This window comes from Erpetoichthys calabaricus, chromosome 13 (genome assembly GCF_900747795.2).
Source record: "Erpetoichthys calabaricus chromosome 13, fErpCal1.3, whole genome shotgun sequence".
Classification (NCBI taxonomy): domain Eukaryota; kingdom Metazoa; phylum Chordata; class Cladistia; order Polypteriformes; family Polypteridae; genus Erpetoichthys; species Erpetoichthys calabaricus.
Window position 1 is genome coordinate 100019330 of NC_041406.2, and position 17596 is coordinate 100036925.

Below are 17596 nucleotides of genomic sequence, written 5' to 3' on the forward strand. Positions count from 1 at the left end.
TTCCTGCAGTTTGGTTGCCAAGGTATCACTTTCATCAGGAAAATACCATTGCCACAAAGGGGTGTACCTCGTCTCCAAAGATGGTTGGGTACGTGGCGTGTGTTAAATTTACGTCCAAAAATAGGAATGCCCTCACCCCTGGTTTCCCAGCAGAATATTGCCCAAAGCATCACACTCTGTCCAATGGCTGGCTCATCATCTTCCAACAGTGCCTCCTAGTGCCATCTTTTCCCCAGGTATATGATGCACATCTACCCGGCCATTCACATTATCAAACAAAAAATGGGATTCATTAAACCTGGTGACTTTCTTGTGTTGATCCAGGGTCCAGTTATGGACACTTTCAATGGTGGACAGGAGATAGCATGGATGCTCTGACTGGCCTGTGGTGACGCATTCTGTTGTGACACATTACATTGTTGACCATCATTGAAATGATCTATGACTTGTGTTACAGTAGCACTTCTTTTGGTTTGTACCACACAGGATAGCCTCCATTGATTAGTCATTTCAGCGAGTCTTGGCCGCCCATCACCCTGTTGGTGGTTTGTATTTTTTTCCCTTTCTCAGGACACAGTCAGTAGGTACTCGCCACAGCTGACTGTCAGCATCTCACAAACCTTGCCATTTCACACATACTGTTAACGATTTGGCCTTTATCGAAGTCACATCATGTCTTTCAACACGTTGACTATGAGCACCTAATGTCGGCTTACTGTCTAATATATTCCTGACCTTGACATGGATCGTCGTTACGATATCTCTATTATATAAAAAAATCTTGGGTCGAGATGCGATTTTTCTCTGAGACACTTTAACGTCCTGCGAGACAAGGAGGACAGCTGCTGTACAGGCTTTTAAATGTTCGAATCGCTGCGCGACATGCAGATCACGTAGCACGGCACAAGCAGCAGCAAGCCAGCTGATCGAGCATAGAGGAAGAAAAAAAAAAGAAAAATGTATTTGTTTCCCATTGTATCACCATTTAAGAGGGGGTTCCTGGAGGAGCGACTGCATCTCCTTAGTGTGCGTTCAGCCCCCCATCTTCACAACGCGAGAGGCAGAGACGTGAAGTGGCTGGTGCCTAGCGTGCCCTTTGGGAAGGGGGTGGGCGAGTGAAGCAAGCAGGGGGCAAAGCCCTCTAGTAGTCAACACTACAGTAATCCCTCCTCCATTGCGGGGGTTGCGTTCCAGAGCCACCCGCAAAATAAGAAAATCCGCGAAGTAGAAACCATATGTTTATATGGTTATTTTTATATTGTCATGCTTGGGTCACAGATTTGAACAGAAACAGAGGAGGTTGTAGAGAGACAGGAACGTTATTCAAACACTGCAAACAAACATTTGTCTCTTTTTCAAAAGTTTAAACTGTGCTCCATGACAAGACAGAGATGACAGTTCTGTCTCACAATTAAAAGAATGCAAACATATCTTCCTCTTCAAAGGAGTGCGTGTCAGGAGCAGATCATGTCACAGAGATAGAGAAAAGCAAACAAATCAATAGGGCTGTTTGGCTTTTAAGTATGCGAAGCACCACGGCACAAAGCTGTTGAAGGCGGCAGCTCACGCCCCCTCCGTCAGGAGCAGGGAGAGAGAGAGAGAGAGAGAGAGAGAGAAAAACAAACAAGCAAAAATCAATATGTGCCCTTTGAGCTTTTAAGTATGCGAAGCACCGTGCAGCATGTCGCTTCACGAAGCAGCTGCACAGAAGGGAGCAACGTGAAGGTAATCTTTCAGCATTTTTAGACGAGCGTCCGTATCGTCTAGGTGTGCAAACAGCCCCCCTGCTCAATCCCCCTACGTCAGGATCAGAGAAAGTCAGCGCGAGAGAGAGAGAAAAGTACGTTGGGTAGCTTCTCAGCCATCTGCCAATAGCGTCCCTTGTATGAAATCAACTGGGCAAACCAACTGAGGAAGCATGTACCAGAAATTAAAAGACCCATTGTCCGCAGAAATCCGCGAACCAGCAAAAAATCCGCGATATATATTTAAATATGCTTACATATAAAATCCGCGATGGAGTGAAGCCGTGAAAGGCGAAGCGCGATATTGCGAGGGATCACTGTATTTACTTCATATGGGTGTGGTTGTAATGTCGGGCCTCCTTGAAAGTCTCAGAGATCCCATCTTGCGGCTACATGCATCAGCGCTCTAAGTATTTCATGAAATTAGGAGGCACATCCAGACTTTGCTCCCCTCATTTAAAGCTACACTTTAATCCACTCGTGCCAGACCACTTAGCTGACTCCAGCTAGGAGATAACAAGCAAGTCGAGATGTTCAGCATGAATAAATGAATACACCGTAACCAACTACCAGTTTGGAAATATTTTTACTGACATGCCCCAGATTCCCTTTACATGCTTTTCTAAAACAATTTCTGTGACAGGAGACCAAGGGTAAGTTTCATCTGACACACAAATATGAACAATAAATAGAGAGGGTTTGTTTCTGTAACATTTTGCACCATGTCTGCTTATAAAATACCTAAAATTGGAATGGTGACAGAATGCCTTCATCATAGAAGTTTCTAACCCAATATATTCCAGTAAAATATGTCCAGTATAAAAACAATATATATATCTATATATACTGTATATACACACACACACACACTCACCATACACACACCCATCTACTGATAAAATATAAGAAGACTTTATAAGGTGCTTAACTTGAGGCATAGTGGATTTGCGGAATGCTTACAAATAATCCCCAGAAAAAAAGTTAAATGACTCCGTTGGATTTCTGCTGTTCTTTTGTAAAACAATAGAGCATTTAGACTACAAATTTCATTTAAAAAACAAAAAACAAACATAAAAATATGTACCCACTATATATACATAAATGCACAGTTCCGCCACTCGCTGGAAAACAAATCTAAAGTCTGTTTCTAGGATGATGCCATCTGGAGCAGCTGCACCTTGAACTGCTGGGCCTGCAGGGACAGTTCTGTCACCCGGTCCACCATTTCCTGTACGGCTGCTGTGCTGGGGTAGTGCAAGGCAGCCATTTTTGTAGCCGATACAATTGTCTTTAAGAGTTCACACAAGATGTTGCTGTGATTGATAACTTTGTTCCGGATTTCCAAGGTGGCGGCCTGGCGTGACAAAGCGTCGCCGATAAACACCAGTTTGTGAGCGCTCAGGATAACAAACTTACTGTGTGCCACAAATATACGAGGAGGCTGGCCGGTGCTGATGCAGCTGAAAAAAGCATCTGTGGCATTGAGGAGGGTAACAAAGTGAGTTTCACACTGTTCTGAATAGAAGCACAGCAGCTGCTTGTCCTTGCTGCACAAGCCGCTTTTCGTCTGGGTGAGGTTTGGAAGAGCGCTCCATGTAGAGATGTCGTTCTCCACTGGTTTGATGACTTCTTTCTCTAGCTCCTTAAAGCGGTTCAGCTGAAAAACACATCATGTGGATTAGTTGCACAGCTTTTACCTTCTACAAACACAAGCGATCACTGGGCTTAAGCACTCAAGAGGGAAGAACTCAAAATCCCAAGAATCAACATGGCAGCGTGAGCAATGCCATACATGGCCAGCCTGCCCCCCCGACTGCCTTGTTGATTCTTGGGATTTTGAGTTCTGCAGCCAGCTCAAGACTAGACCACTGGCCTCACTGGTCCGTTCTTCTCTGGTGACTTTTTAAAAACTCCCACATAAAAGAATACATTTTGCTATTAAAAGATAGAACAAGTATGAATTAGTGTAAGACACCCTATTTTGTGGTGTTTATAACAAATGTAACGATTTACTTCACAAGGTAGAACTACGTAATAAACAAGAATAATTGTGTCAAACATTTTAAATATTAAACTGTATGCCTCAATTTAAACGTTTAAAGTGCAGATATTCTCTATTTCTAATAGATATTTTGTCACTTTTCACCCTCTGAGGTTCACAGAGGGCCAGATTCCTAGTAAAGGAACAGAAATTAAATACCGTATATACTCGAATATAACCCGAGTTTTTCAGGAGCCAAAATGTGCTGAAAAACGTCACCCTCGGCTTATATTCGAGTCAGGTCCCACTAACCCCCATATATGGACAAGCCAGTTTCCCTTTTGGTTTTTGCGCACTGACGATTTCCGCACGTGTTCAGTCTCTCCCTGGGCAGCGAGAGAGAGCGCGCGCGCGAGTGAACGAGGGTTTTTGTTGACCCTCTTCTCCACTTACAGAACTAGTTTACTGTTTTCTTTGAAATAAATATTCCAAAACATTTAACCTACTGATGCCTCAATTAATGTACGGTCATTTTATTGGTATTTATTTTGATTATTGAAACTTACCAGTAGCTGCTGCACTTCCCACCCTAGGCTTATACTCGAGTCAATAAGTTTTTCCAGTTTTTGTAGGTAAAATTAGGTACCTCGGCTTATATTCGGGTTGGCTTATACTCGAGTATATACGGTATATCTTCTTATATAATACGCTACCGTGGCTGTTTGTTTGCCTGTCCAAGGTTTTAAATCACCTGTAGCTCACAAACAGTTTGAACTATAGATGTGAAATTTGGTACACCTATATACTATGTGACTTCTACTATCTTCTTTCGGGGTGATGATTGACCTCCAAGGTTATTCCTCTTTTTATTTTACAGTAATCCCTCCTCCATCGCGGGGGTTGCGTTCCAGACCCCCCCGCGAAAGGTGAAAATCCGCGAAGTAGAAACCATGTGTTTATATGGTTATTTTTATATTGTCATGCTTGGGTCACAGATTTGCGCAGAAACACAGGAGGTTGTAGAGAGACAGGAACGTTATTCAAACACTGCAAACAAACATTTGTCTCTTTTCAAAAGTTTAAACTGTGCTCCATGACAAGACAGAGATGACAGTTCAGTCTCACAATTAAAAGAATGCAAACATCTTCCTCTTCAAAGGAGTGCGTGTCAGGAGCAGAGAATGTCAGAGAGAGAGCGAGAAAAGCAAACAAATCAATAGGGCTGTTTGGCTTTTAAGTATGCGAAGCACCGCGGCACAAAGCTGTTGAAGGCGGCAGCTCACACCCCCTCCGAGAGAGACAGATAAAAACAAACAATCAAAACTCAATACGTGCCCTTCGTGCTTTTAAGTATGCGAAGCACCGTGCAGCATGTCGCTTCACTAAGCAGCTGCACAGAAGGGAGCAAAGTGAAGATAATCTTTCAGCATTTTTAGACGAGCGTCCCTATCGTCTAGGTGTGCGAACAGCCCCCCTGCTCAATCCCCCTACGTCAGCAAGAGAGAGAGAGAGAGAAAAGTAAGCTGGGTAGCTTCTCAGCCATCTGCCAATAGCGTCCCTTGTATGAAATCAACTGGGCAAACCAACTGAGGAAGCATGTACCAGAAATTAAAAGACCCATTGTCCGCAGAAATCCGCGAACCAGCAAAAAATCTGCGAAATATATTTAAATATGCTTACATATAAAATCCACGATAGAGTGAAGCCGCGAAAGGCGAAGCGCGATATAGCGAAGGATTACTGTATTTTATTGTAGAATCAACTCTTAGCAGGAGGGTGGCCATGTGGTGCATGCGTATGGGCACCATTCTTATCCTTCCCACCTTCGCCGTCACTTCCTCTACCTTTTCATATCTTCAATCATTCTTGAGGCAGATTGAACACTTAAGTGCCCGCTTAAGTGAAAAATTAAGAAAAACGTACTAAGTATTTGCAACACAAATACTGACTTAATCAGTTTTAATTAACATGAAAAGATGCCGACGAAAGAAGAGAAGAAGCGGGCCGTTCAGGAAGCAGCAAGTGCATCAACGCCTGAGCAAACGAATGCTAAACGTACAGAGAAAGAGTCTGAAAACTAGGAATGCTCAAGTCGGGTGTATTCACTGCACGTTATCATGCTGTGTGCCGTTACTGGTTTGTTATAAATCACTGACTTTAATAGAAGTAGTCTAAAACTATATCCCTCATGCTTATATTTGAAATCTGTCATTTTTACCCTAATGGGGGTGGGCTCTTTGGGGGCTTAGTAAAGAATCAACTGTCAAAAATATAATCATATTCATGATTAGCAACCTAAAAATAACATAAAATGACACTCCACATATCTAAATTACCAATTTCCCCCAGGTTTTGTACACTTGTATCCCATTTGGGCGTGAACCCCGGGGTTCGGCTGATGTGTCCTGCACAACTTCAAGTCCTTCTCATCACTTTTGCTGAAGACACCTATGGTTTACTCTTTACAATAAGGGTGTAACGTCCAGGCCACAATATGGTCTAAATGGCCTAAAAAGGTCTGGAGGGATGAAAAGCTTGATGTCTTGTATAACCAGACAATTGTGGGCTGTGGTTACATTTTTTTTTTGTTTTTGTTCACCTAGTGCTACTGGGATGGACTTTATCTAACCGATTGTTGTCAATGTCAACTTTATTTATATAACACATTTAAAACAACATCGGAATGCTGTGGCCAAAGTGCTTTACAATAATAGAATTAAAGAAAAACATACAATTAACATGAATAACATAAACAGAAATAAAATAAATGAACATAAATAAAATAAATAGAAGTAAGATTACAAGATCACAATGAGGAAACTATCAGTATTACTGAAGGTCACTGAAAGCAAGTGAATAGAAATGAGTCTTTAATCTTGTTTTGAACAGTTCAGTTGCAGACGACTCCTTTATGTAATGAGGTAAAGAGTTCCACAGGCAGGAGCAGCAGCACAAGCCCTGTCTGCCCCCCTTAGTTTGACACTTGGTATGAGGTACAAGAGACAACTGACCAGAAGATCTAAGCACTCCAGATGGCTGGTGTAAAGCACACAATTCAGATAAATAGGCAGGAGCAAGCCCATGTAAATATTTAAAAACTAGCAACAAGATTTTAAAATCAATTCGAAAACTGACAGGCAGCCAGTGTAAAGAGGCTAATATTGGACCAGAAAGCGAGCGGCAGCATTCTGGACCAGCTGTAACCTGCGTATGAGGGATTTGCTAATCCCAGGATACAGCGAGTTGCAGTAATCAAGGTGATTACTGTTGTTGCCAGGGATGGTAAAAGCCAAAAAGAGGTGTCCTACAATTAGTGCTGCATGCTGGTAATGGCAACTTAAAAGATGTCAGACGCAAATGAGGTAATTAAGAGTGTCTACTTAGAACTCTTGTGAAGAAGCCTAACATGTTTTTGTTTTATTGTGAAATAAGTGTACAGACTGTTCCCAAGGAAAATCACTACTTAAGACATTATACTTAATTCCAAACCACAGAAGCTGGGGCTGCCTACTGCAGAGGACTGTGTTAATGTTTATTTATTTAAGTGCCTCAAAGCCTGCTTCATCATGACAGGTTCTACAAACTTACAAATCGATCGTGTGCTAATAAATAAATGGAAGGAAGACATTTCTGAATTACATACCTGCTCCTGCTCCAATTCAATTTTATTTTGCTTGATGATGTTTTCCTTTTCCAGAAGTTCTTTCTGTTGCCTCTCAAACTCCTCTTTTCCCTGTTGTGAAAAGAACCCAATTCAGTAAGAGCTTGTTCTGTGTTGCCCTCACCAGCAGAGGGCAACAAACAACACTTGCAGCTTCAAGCTTTAGTTTAAAGGAGTAACTCCACCCAAAAATGGCATCTTTTTTATTGTTATATAAACCCCAAATGGTTTGTAGAGATGGCCAACGGGGAAAACAAAATGAATCTCATATTTTCATGGAGAACAGAGATAAACTTGATAGAAAGATGATCAATACTGGACTGCAGCTAACACAAAATCATCCATGAAAAAAACCTCAGGTCTCTTGTGCTACATAATCCACACATCAAGACATCCAGTTCCGTGCTCACAATGGACAAAACATGCATTTTTTGTTAGATAAATACTCCTGTAAAAATTGGAGAAGTGCATGCAGAGGACACATGTTCATATGGGATCAAGCTTTTGAAATGAAGACAGAACTCTTGACCAATGAATGAGGAGGAGAGGTGGATTTCTTTTTAATGCTTTGGTTCAAAATCCTTTTTATGCATGAGATCATTATTTAGGAAATTCATTCCTTATGCTAATTAAAAAGCTCAGTATCATCTCTTTACAATATGTAAAATTACGTTGACGGGCTCATAAAACTTCCAATCACTTACTTATATGACATAAATGCCTTAGAAAGGCAAACAGCGTTATTAATGATCTCAGCCATCCTGCACAGTCACTTTTCTCACACCTCTCTTATGATATGTGACAGGACCATTCGCACTCACATCATGAGATCCATGGACAGTCTTTATCCACTCAATCTTCCCTTTCTAGCCTGCGGGAGACATGTATTATGCGATGTACCGGTGATAGGACCGATTTTAAAATGTGAGGGTCAAGTTATGATTAGCTAGAAGGGCTCCTCCCAGTCCTGGATTTTGCATTTAAACTAAAAGTGTTCATCAACTCTGAGCATCTTTATTTACAATCCTTTATTACATACCAACCTGATCTGTTGTGTTAGAATGTGAACCACGTCTGTAACATGCTTCTTAGGATTGAGCCATCTGCACTTTGACAACATGAACTTCACATGCAATTTTCAGCCAACATCCTAGTATGAGCATCCTACTACAAGAAATGCCATGAAAATCAACTTAACTGGCAATCATGTTCAAAATAATAGCACTTAAAATAAGCGTGAGATCTGATTGGCTGAATTGTGTTTTGTTTTTTTTTAACCTACACTTGTGTCCTACAGGAATTAATTTTACTTGCTTTCACCTAATTGAGACCTTTGAAAAGCCACATCCTCAGAAATGACTCCAAGAGCTACCGGGTCAGTTTAAGAGAGTCGGGATAAGTTTGTTGCTGACTGGGTCGGTTGTAGATTGGGGAAAGGTTCGCAATCAAAAGTCAGATAAAATGTACCTTACTGACCTGCAACTCATGCAGAATCTGCCAGTATTAATGATTGTTTAATAGTTTAAAGTGTTTTAATATCACATTTTTCATTGATTGTTGTCATGAAAGTGTGCTGCTGGCTATTAAAATTGCAGTACTGAGAAAAATGCATCATATTGGTCTGACACTTGCAGGGTGCATAGGTCACAGCAGAATGCGACAGTGATTACAAGTGCAGCACATAATTCCGACTAGTTATGCCCCCTGGATTTCCCCACTGTAGATATAAAAGCCACCTTCAAATGGAACTTTTGAATAACTGCTGACTGTTAGTGTAGTCTTCTAAACCAGTGGCTATGTCACTCATTGCTTTGCATAACCTTGACCCTCAACATAGGTGTCTATGAGTGCAGTGGTACCAAGAATGCCACCAAATGGCAGGATGACTCTGGTTTCCACCTCATACACACTGCCAGTACCAGGACCAGCCACAGATGCATCATAGAGGTGTCAGAGGCTGAGGTGGCACCCTATCTGCAGAGTTTTCCTGGTGCCATATTCCAACATGACAATGAGTGACCACAAGTGGCACAAAACATCCTACGATTCCTGAGTGATTGATTACCAAGTACCACACTTATCTGGCCTGCATGTTCACTGGATTTGTTCTCCATTGAGCACATCTGGGACAGTGTGTTCAATGACCACACACAGGACTACCAGCAGTTAACCACAGATGAACTTTGGGTATTTTTATTTATAGATGCTCCATGAAATGCCATTCCACAACCACACATCCATCACCTCTTCCTGATCATGCGAGCCTGTGTATAAGTGGTTATTTCCACTCATGGTGCTTTCCACATGCGTAAATAAGATGCACTTCTCAACACATATGCCAGGTATCATCAATAATCTGCCATTTACATATTGCTTAAATATCTCATGTCTTTTTTGGTATTGCAATTTTAATAGCCAGCATTGTATAAATAACTAACTGTGTAAGCCCGTGCTGTAAGAAGCCTGGGAACTCTTGAAATCGTCAAAAAAAATTGAAATGTCAGGTAATTGAAAGGAACTACTTTGGGTGTCAACCTCCTAGGAATTTCGTTTTGCGGACGTGCTCACCTCGCTTGTGTATTAGCGGCTAAGCGAGTTTCTATTTCCTCAGAGGTGAAGCCCATACTCAGACTCCACCTCTCATTTCCGGGCTGGACAGACTGATACACACACTACCACGCATAGACATTTGTTAATATATAAGATAAATTTGTTCAAATTTGGAGCAGAAACCGTCAGGGTTGTGGAAATCTGCAAAATGTTAGATTGACAGGCCTCTTATACAGAAGTGTTTTTTAGTGTCTTCCCATTGGTTGCAGCATATACTGTACATTTCTTTTTAATGCTTTGTTACTTTATGATAACTTTGCAATGAAGCCTCCAAAATATGCAACATGCTGCCCTCTAAGTGAACCCAAGCTGATTAGAAAAAAATGCGACCCACCTGTAAATGCACATAGTCATAATCTTCCATCCAGCTGTTGACAGAGTGGTCTCCTACCGATTTTGGATCAGTGCTGGCAAATCCTAGCAGAGGTCTACTCTGGATCACAGTCTTGTCATCTGTCTCAGTCTGTCGCTGGGGGCTATCATAAATATACTCCACAGATGCGTTCTCCTCAGCTCTGTGGTCACTAGCTGGATCAAAACTGTTGCTGGCTCTCTTAAATAGAAGTTCTGCATTAGAACTTATTAAGGATGAGAGTTGCTTGACATCATCTGGAATTGTCTTTGACACCATAAAAAACCTGTCCAAGTCATCACATTTGTTCTGTGTCTTGTTGATGACCAAGATATTTAGGGACCAACTGCAGCTGTCAAGGCCCTGACTGGTTTGAACGAGGATCTGACTCGAGTCCTCAAGTCTCTGAAGCTGTTTTTTCATTTTCGCATGCAAGGTTAAGTCTGCAAGGTCCAAAGCATTAGCTGCTGCCCCTTTGCTAAAGTTTAGAAACTCATATAGCACTCTCTTAACTTTGTCTACTGCCACATGAATTTCATTAATGTGCTTCTCCATGTACTCCAAGGATCTCCAGTTGGGCACAACGTATTCCATGAGACACAACACTGAGGACTCAACGTGCTGTTGCAACCATGAAAATCTCTGAATGGCAGAGTCCAAATCCAGAAAGAGTTTATTATCCTGAAGCATGACTACAGAGGTGGATTCTTTAGATGTTGTGGATGAGGTGGACATGTTACTTTTAGTGCTGCCAGTGCTGGAGAAGGACAACCGATTAATCCCATCTGTCAAATCCTGGAATCCTTTGGAATCGAGTGAAACCTGAGGAGGCACATCATACACGCCTTCCTGCTTTGCACAAGTTTGCAGGCCCCTTGGAACATCATATACATCTTTTTGAGACCCAAGTTGCAGTCCAAAGAGCTGGGAAGGTGGAGTATCATAGATGGCCTTGCTGTTGGTTGGTGGAAAATCGTAGCTGGACTGCACTTGTGACTTGACGCTGGCAGGTGGGATATCATACACTCCTTCTGGCTTATTCACTGTGGTTGGTGCAGGGAAATCATAGTTGCCTTCCTTCTGAAGAGCAGATGGTGGGATGGAATAAACCTGAAATTATAAGCATAAAACACTAAGATGTGCCATCTAGAAGGGTAACTTAAAGGACCCACTTTCCTTAGGAAAAAGGCATGATTATAGGCAAATGGTCTTCTGATTTTCATTAGGGAATGGAGGCTGTGGTCACAGTATAAAAAGCTACCAAGTATTTCCTCTTAGGCAAAGAAAAATAAATCATTTTCAGACCCTCCTAACTGCACAGCGTAACGAGAATTCTGAAGGAAATCAAAGATAAAAGGCACACCGTTTAGAGAAAACAGAAGATACTAAGCAAGGTATTTCAAAACTTTATAACACCTTTCTCTCTCTCTCCCGAAAGAGCCAAAGCATCGTTTTTTCTGTATTTCTCTGTAAGCTTACGAATGTCAATGACGCATTTTTTTTCCTAAGCTTTGCAACCCCAGTATTATCACTCTCCAGGTTGTAAGTGAAAAGTCACACTATTTTTTCTCATTTCCTCACTTTAAACTTTGATATATGGCAAAAAGTATTGGCACCCTTCCGCTAATTAAAAAATATAAAATTTCTGTGAAATAGCTGAAAGCGACAAATTTAATTGTCATCCACCATTCTTCATTCCATATTCTATACAGCAGATGCTTTGCTTTTGATTTATGACTTAGCATATTACAGGATGACCAAAAGCATTTTGGACATACATAATGAGATATTTTTGGAGACACCTTTGATTGAGTATGGAAATGCAGCCAAACCAGCTAAATGACGACTCATGCGCATAATACTTCATATTAAACCTTTTTGTTATCAGTCTGGAATATTTCCGCCGATCATGCCCACTGCACTGGAAGTCATTAAAAGATAGACGAGGCGCTACATTCCGTTTCTGCCAACATAAGAAATTGCAGGCATAAAAGGTCATTTACAACAGTGTATGGTTTTCCTAATGGAGCAATCTACTAAACTCGTGGGCACCTAGCGAGAATGTAGCTGCTGCTGTTAAATGTAAGCAGTGACATTCCATTAAAGAACAAGTCATCTGCAGTTTTAACAGTGGCACACTGTTGAGCAGCCACGTAGGGGTTATTGTGTCACTTCACAAGGGACAAACCTCATTAGCTGTGTTTTATTGCTTAGTGGTGCTCGACAGACTGTCCACCATGCCCCCACCCCCCTAACATTACCCGACTGTTGATTGTGTCTCATTTCTTTGCAGCACTAGATAAGTCTTCTGTCCCACAAATTATCGATCAGGTCTTGTTACATTGTGGCACTGTAAGCTTCAACCCCACCCTGCTCTGAAAGAATAAATTCATTTTGAGTCTGCACGTTATTCACATCCACTTTATGGCTTATGCATATTTTCACACCCAAATTCAAACATAGTTTTAGAAGACAGAACCCTGGTGTGGGATTTTCCATTTGTGGCGTCATATAGGTGCTCATAAAGGTTCAGATTTTGGAGTATTTCAAATTTTGGAATTTTGAATTAGGGATACACTAAACCTGCATTTTAAAAAAATAAAATAGATAAAAATGACATAGACAAAAATTATTTGGACCCCGATCTAACATTTTGTAGCACATTCTTTACTTTTGAGGCAGCAACTGCAATCAAGCACTTTCTGCATCTCTGAATGAGACTTCTACATCACTATACTGGCAATTCGACCCACTCTTTTTGGGAAAATCACTCCAGTTCTCTTAGGCTTGATGGGTTCCTTCTCATAATTATGAGTTTCAGTTCTTCCACAAATGTCCAGTTGGATGCAGATCAGGACTCATACCAGACCACTTCAGACAATTCCAATGTTTTCTTCTTATCAATTCTTGGGTGCTTTTTGTGATCTGTTTTGGATCATTAACCCTGCTGGGGTCCCGGGACCTGTGACTTCTGAGAGTTTTTGGACACTGGGCAATATTTCTCACTCCAGCATACTTTATTATTTTTTTGATTTCATTGTGCCCTGCACAGATTCAAGGCAATTAAGTGTCAAAGGCAGCACAAGTCTATTGCATTAATGTACATCCTCCATATTGCATGTTCTTCTTTTTGTAAGCATTGTTTTGTCTTCTGTGAATGCAGCTGTGCTATTTTGACTTACCAAAAAAGCCCTAATTTAGTTTCACCTGGCCAAATACATTCTCCTAGAGGTCTATGGCTTATCAGTATGCAGTTTAACATTCTCAAGCTGGGCTTTTTTATATATGTCTTTCAGACGTGGGGGTCTTCTACCATCAAGGCCACTTTCATTCAGACAGATTGTGATAGTGCAACCTGAAACTTCTGTACCTTGATCTTGAAGGTCAGCCTGAATTTGTTGAGGTTTTCCTTGCTCTTTTCTCCACCATTCGAACTATCCCTCTGAGGTCAATTTTCCTCTTGCTACCGACTACAAGGAGGTTAGCTACAGTCCAATGGACCTTGAACTTCTTCAGTATTTTAGTTTCCATAATCACAGGAACATGAAGCTATGTGGAGATGCTCTTTACTATGACCATGCTTGGCTGTTGCCTTCTTCCTTTCCTCCTCAGACAACTCTCTGGTTTTCTGATGCTCACAATGACACAACATAGCAGAGTGAGGACTTTACTCCATTGAAACAGTGACTGCTTATAAGACTGAAGACACCTGTGATACTGCTTAGAGTAATTCGTCTGCTCGAGATTTCATTCAGTTATATCTTTTACCTTCTAAGGAATCCCAATAATTTTGCCCATGCCATTTTCATTTGTTTTATTTTTTTTAAGCAATACGTTAAGTCCTATATTAAAAGCAGTGTCTGCTGTATGGAATATGGAATAAAGAAAGGTGGATGCCAAATACTTTTGTCAGTTTCAACTTATTACATGGAAAAGTATGTCTTTTTTAATAGTTGTAGGATATGAATACTTTTGGCTGCATCTGTTATCTATAATAATTACAAATAACTTGTATTACAAGTGAAAATATTGATATAAACAAACTATTATACCTGAAGGCATAAAATCCCATTTTCATTTTTTGTCAGTAACACACATATGGGGCTATTTATTACCATAATGTGTATTTGGATAAAGTTTGCTCAACCTTTTTGAATATAGGTACAACTTGTTATTTCTCATACTAATATGATCAAATAGAAATAAAAAATTACCCTGTTTATGTACTGTACTATGCTATATACAAGGACGTTTGATGCGGTTATATCTGTCCATCTTGGCATACCTTATTGCGAGCGGTGTAAACTTTGACATGTGCTCTCTGTACTGTTGTTTTATTATTTAGCTCTATACTAATAGTGAGTGACACATGAGGAGGTGACCCAGCCCCCAATTTCTATAGGAAATGCTTACCCCTTGTGTTGTTGGAGGAATGTCATAGACTCCATGGGCTGCAGAGTCCACCAGTGGGCTATGAAACATTGGCCCCTTCTGCGATGCTGGAAGGAGGTCATAGACCTAAAGGCAGAAAACACAGCTGATGATATCCTGTAACGTATGAATGCTACACAGTGTTGGGGAAACAGTACTACGCTGTAGGTGCAGGGGGATCTTAGAATGCCATAACTGTAATTAAGAATAATGAAGAAAGGTCACACTGGAGACCAAACACTTACCCCTTGTGTACGGGCAGCTGGAACATCATACACATCCTTCTGGAATCGGGGCTCATACACGTATGTCTGCCCAACTCGAGTTGGGGTCACCACCTGCTAATAAACAATATGAGAAGGTCATTATATATGAGGCCCATCAGAGTGGACCTGAAGAACTTAAACCTAGACATAAAAATCTCAAATTCTCCTGTTCTGAGGAACATTCCTGGAGTGTTGCAAGTCTATACCAAAATAGTGGGCTTTAACAGAAATGACATCCAATCATTCATTAATATTCAGACCTGCTTAACTAAGTTCAGAATTCAGCAACATAAATAAACCAAACCAACAAAATAAAATACATCTGCAGTTGAGGGCAGTCTCCTTATCACCACCTGCATGTGCATTAATCTGCAATATTAAAACAAAACAAAACACTCAAATGTTAAGCCTGACAGTAAGAGTGTGTGAAATGCATCGCCTATGATAATATCTTAATTATTGCTATAATGATGTGTGAGCTGAAATTATTGAGTATGCCATTCACTTTGCAAAAAACAATCAAAAACATGCCTTGAGAGTCCATGCAAACTACAATTAATATCCTATCAAAAACGCCAAGCTAGATCAATAAACGTTTTACAACCACATTTTTAAAGGATGCAAAATATTGTCTAATTATTGTTGAAGTCCCAGAAAATATCGAGACACACCCCTACCTGACAGTTATGATTGTGCAGTGGTCCGTAGAAGCGGGCAGAGGGCTGTTGTTTTGACACTTTGAATTATATGATATATATATATATATATATATATATATATATATATATACACATACACACACACACACACACACACACACACACACACACACACACACACACACACACACACACACACAGAGTACTTCTTATACATATGCCAGGCAATGCTGGAGGTAAGCAGCGATTGGCAAGTAGCACATCTTGTACCTTGAAACTACAATTTTTAAGGTGAGACTGAGCATTCTGGGGGTAAAAACAACGAGTGAGTTTATGTGGCAGACACATTCACTGCAAACTCGAAATCTGACAGCAGGAAAGAGGAAGCTGTGCAAGTACAAAGCCGGTTTCAAAGGATAGTCGACAAATCTCATTCTCACTAGAATATTAATTCTGTAAAAATAAGGGACAAGACAAAAAGGGGTTTATTTCCAAAAGGCTACCATTTTTTGACTATCATAAAATTCAGTTAGCAAACTACAAAAACTAATGAGAATTCAAATCTTGCATGGTTTCCATAAGTTACAACTGGCAGGCGAGGAATGCTGCAGTCAGGCGGCGATGGCTTCTGGCCAACTGTGCACATCTAGCAGTGCCGTGAAAAACAGAAGCCATACGCCCGACTGTGAAATGAGACGGCGTGACACATGTAACTCGCAGTTATGCCAAAAATGACTCTGGGGCGCTTTAAAGTTTACAGTGCTGTCATCAACTACTGTATTTCTGTTTTTTGACCCTATCGCTTACAAAAAGGAATGAAATGGAAAAAAAAAAATTATTCAAGACGACTGTTGTGGGTTGATACTCATATTGGCAGCAAAAACAGAAGAGAGTTGGCTGCCGTACTAAAGATCACAGACAAAAGCAGCCTAAGACCAAAGCAGCAGGCTCCAGTATACACACAGGCACCTGCAAGGATAAAAATGTGTGCACTCACAAATACAAACTTAATTCATACATAACACACACAGAGAAGCATTATGTTCACCAAAACAGATATGTACACACAGTCAAATGTTTCTAAGCATACATAAATATACAGACGTACTGGATATCCTATATTGTGTGTAAAAGCAGGCACACATACAATACACGCTTGTGCATACTAAAAACATATGTGCATGCACTTATTCATAAAAGACCATGCAGACACCTAAGGAGACACAGTAATATGCTCACAAATGCTGACACCTAGTAAATACAGGTGTCCACACACAAGCATGCAACTGAATATGAAGAACATGTTCCCACATGCATATACAACACAAGTATACATACACAAACTCACGTGCAAACAAGCAGAAAGGATACAGAGGTGCTTGTACACAGAACAGTTGTGTTTATGCATGCATGTACATAAATGGCACACATGCAGATAAAAACGTGTACAATATAAAAGGGCACACACACAGGACAAAACTAGACAGCAACGCAAAAAGCAACAAGCACTCAAAAATATTGACATAAATGCATACATGAAGTTTATACCTATTCACATATAAATTAAAAATTCATACAACAAAAAGCATTTATATATGGACATAAAAAATGGTACTTGGATCCAAATGAGCACAGGTACAAACAGGAACAGAAAACAAACTTGTCCAAACAAATGAACACCGACGAACACTTCTGCACACTAACTTATCACACATGACATCTTGAAGGTGCAAATGAACAAGACATATAAAAATACTATTACATAGAAATATGGTGATTATACAAACATATATATACATATATATATATACACACTTGGTTATGCATATGTTTCATGTATGTACAAACACACGCATGCACAGACACATCCAACATAACCACAGTTCCACGG

The 17596-nt window shown here is 40.5% G+C and overlaps 1 protein-coding gene across 2 annotated transcripts in view; it reads right to left on the reverse strand.

Annotated features, from left to right (window-relative positions):
• Positions 1-2314: 2314 nt before the first annotated feature.
• The window catches only part of nedd9 (neural precursor cell expressed, developmentally down-regulated 9), a 61799-nt gene continuing 46517 nt past the window's right edge, over positions 2315-17596 (reverse strand). Inside the window, exons 3-7 of one of the 2 annotated variants that reach the window (XM_028817328.2) lie at positions 15026-15118; positions 14763-14867; positions 10332-11459; positions 7370-7459; positions 2315-3402 (exon numbers count right to left, since the gene is read on the reverse strand). In XM_028817328.2, coding sequence (XP_028673161.1) covers positions 2893-3402; positions 7370-7459; positions 10332-11459; positions 14763-14867; positions 15026-15118 — 1926 coding nt within the window. In that variant the 3' untranslated portion in view covers positions 2315-2892. Of the gene's footprint in view, positions 3403-7369; positions 7460-10331; positions 11460-14762; positions 14868-15025; positions 15122-17596 lie in introns of both variants that reach the window. The other variant, XM_028817327.2, reaches the window with a different exon arrangement.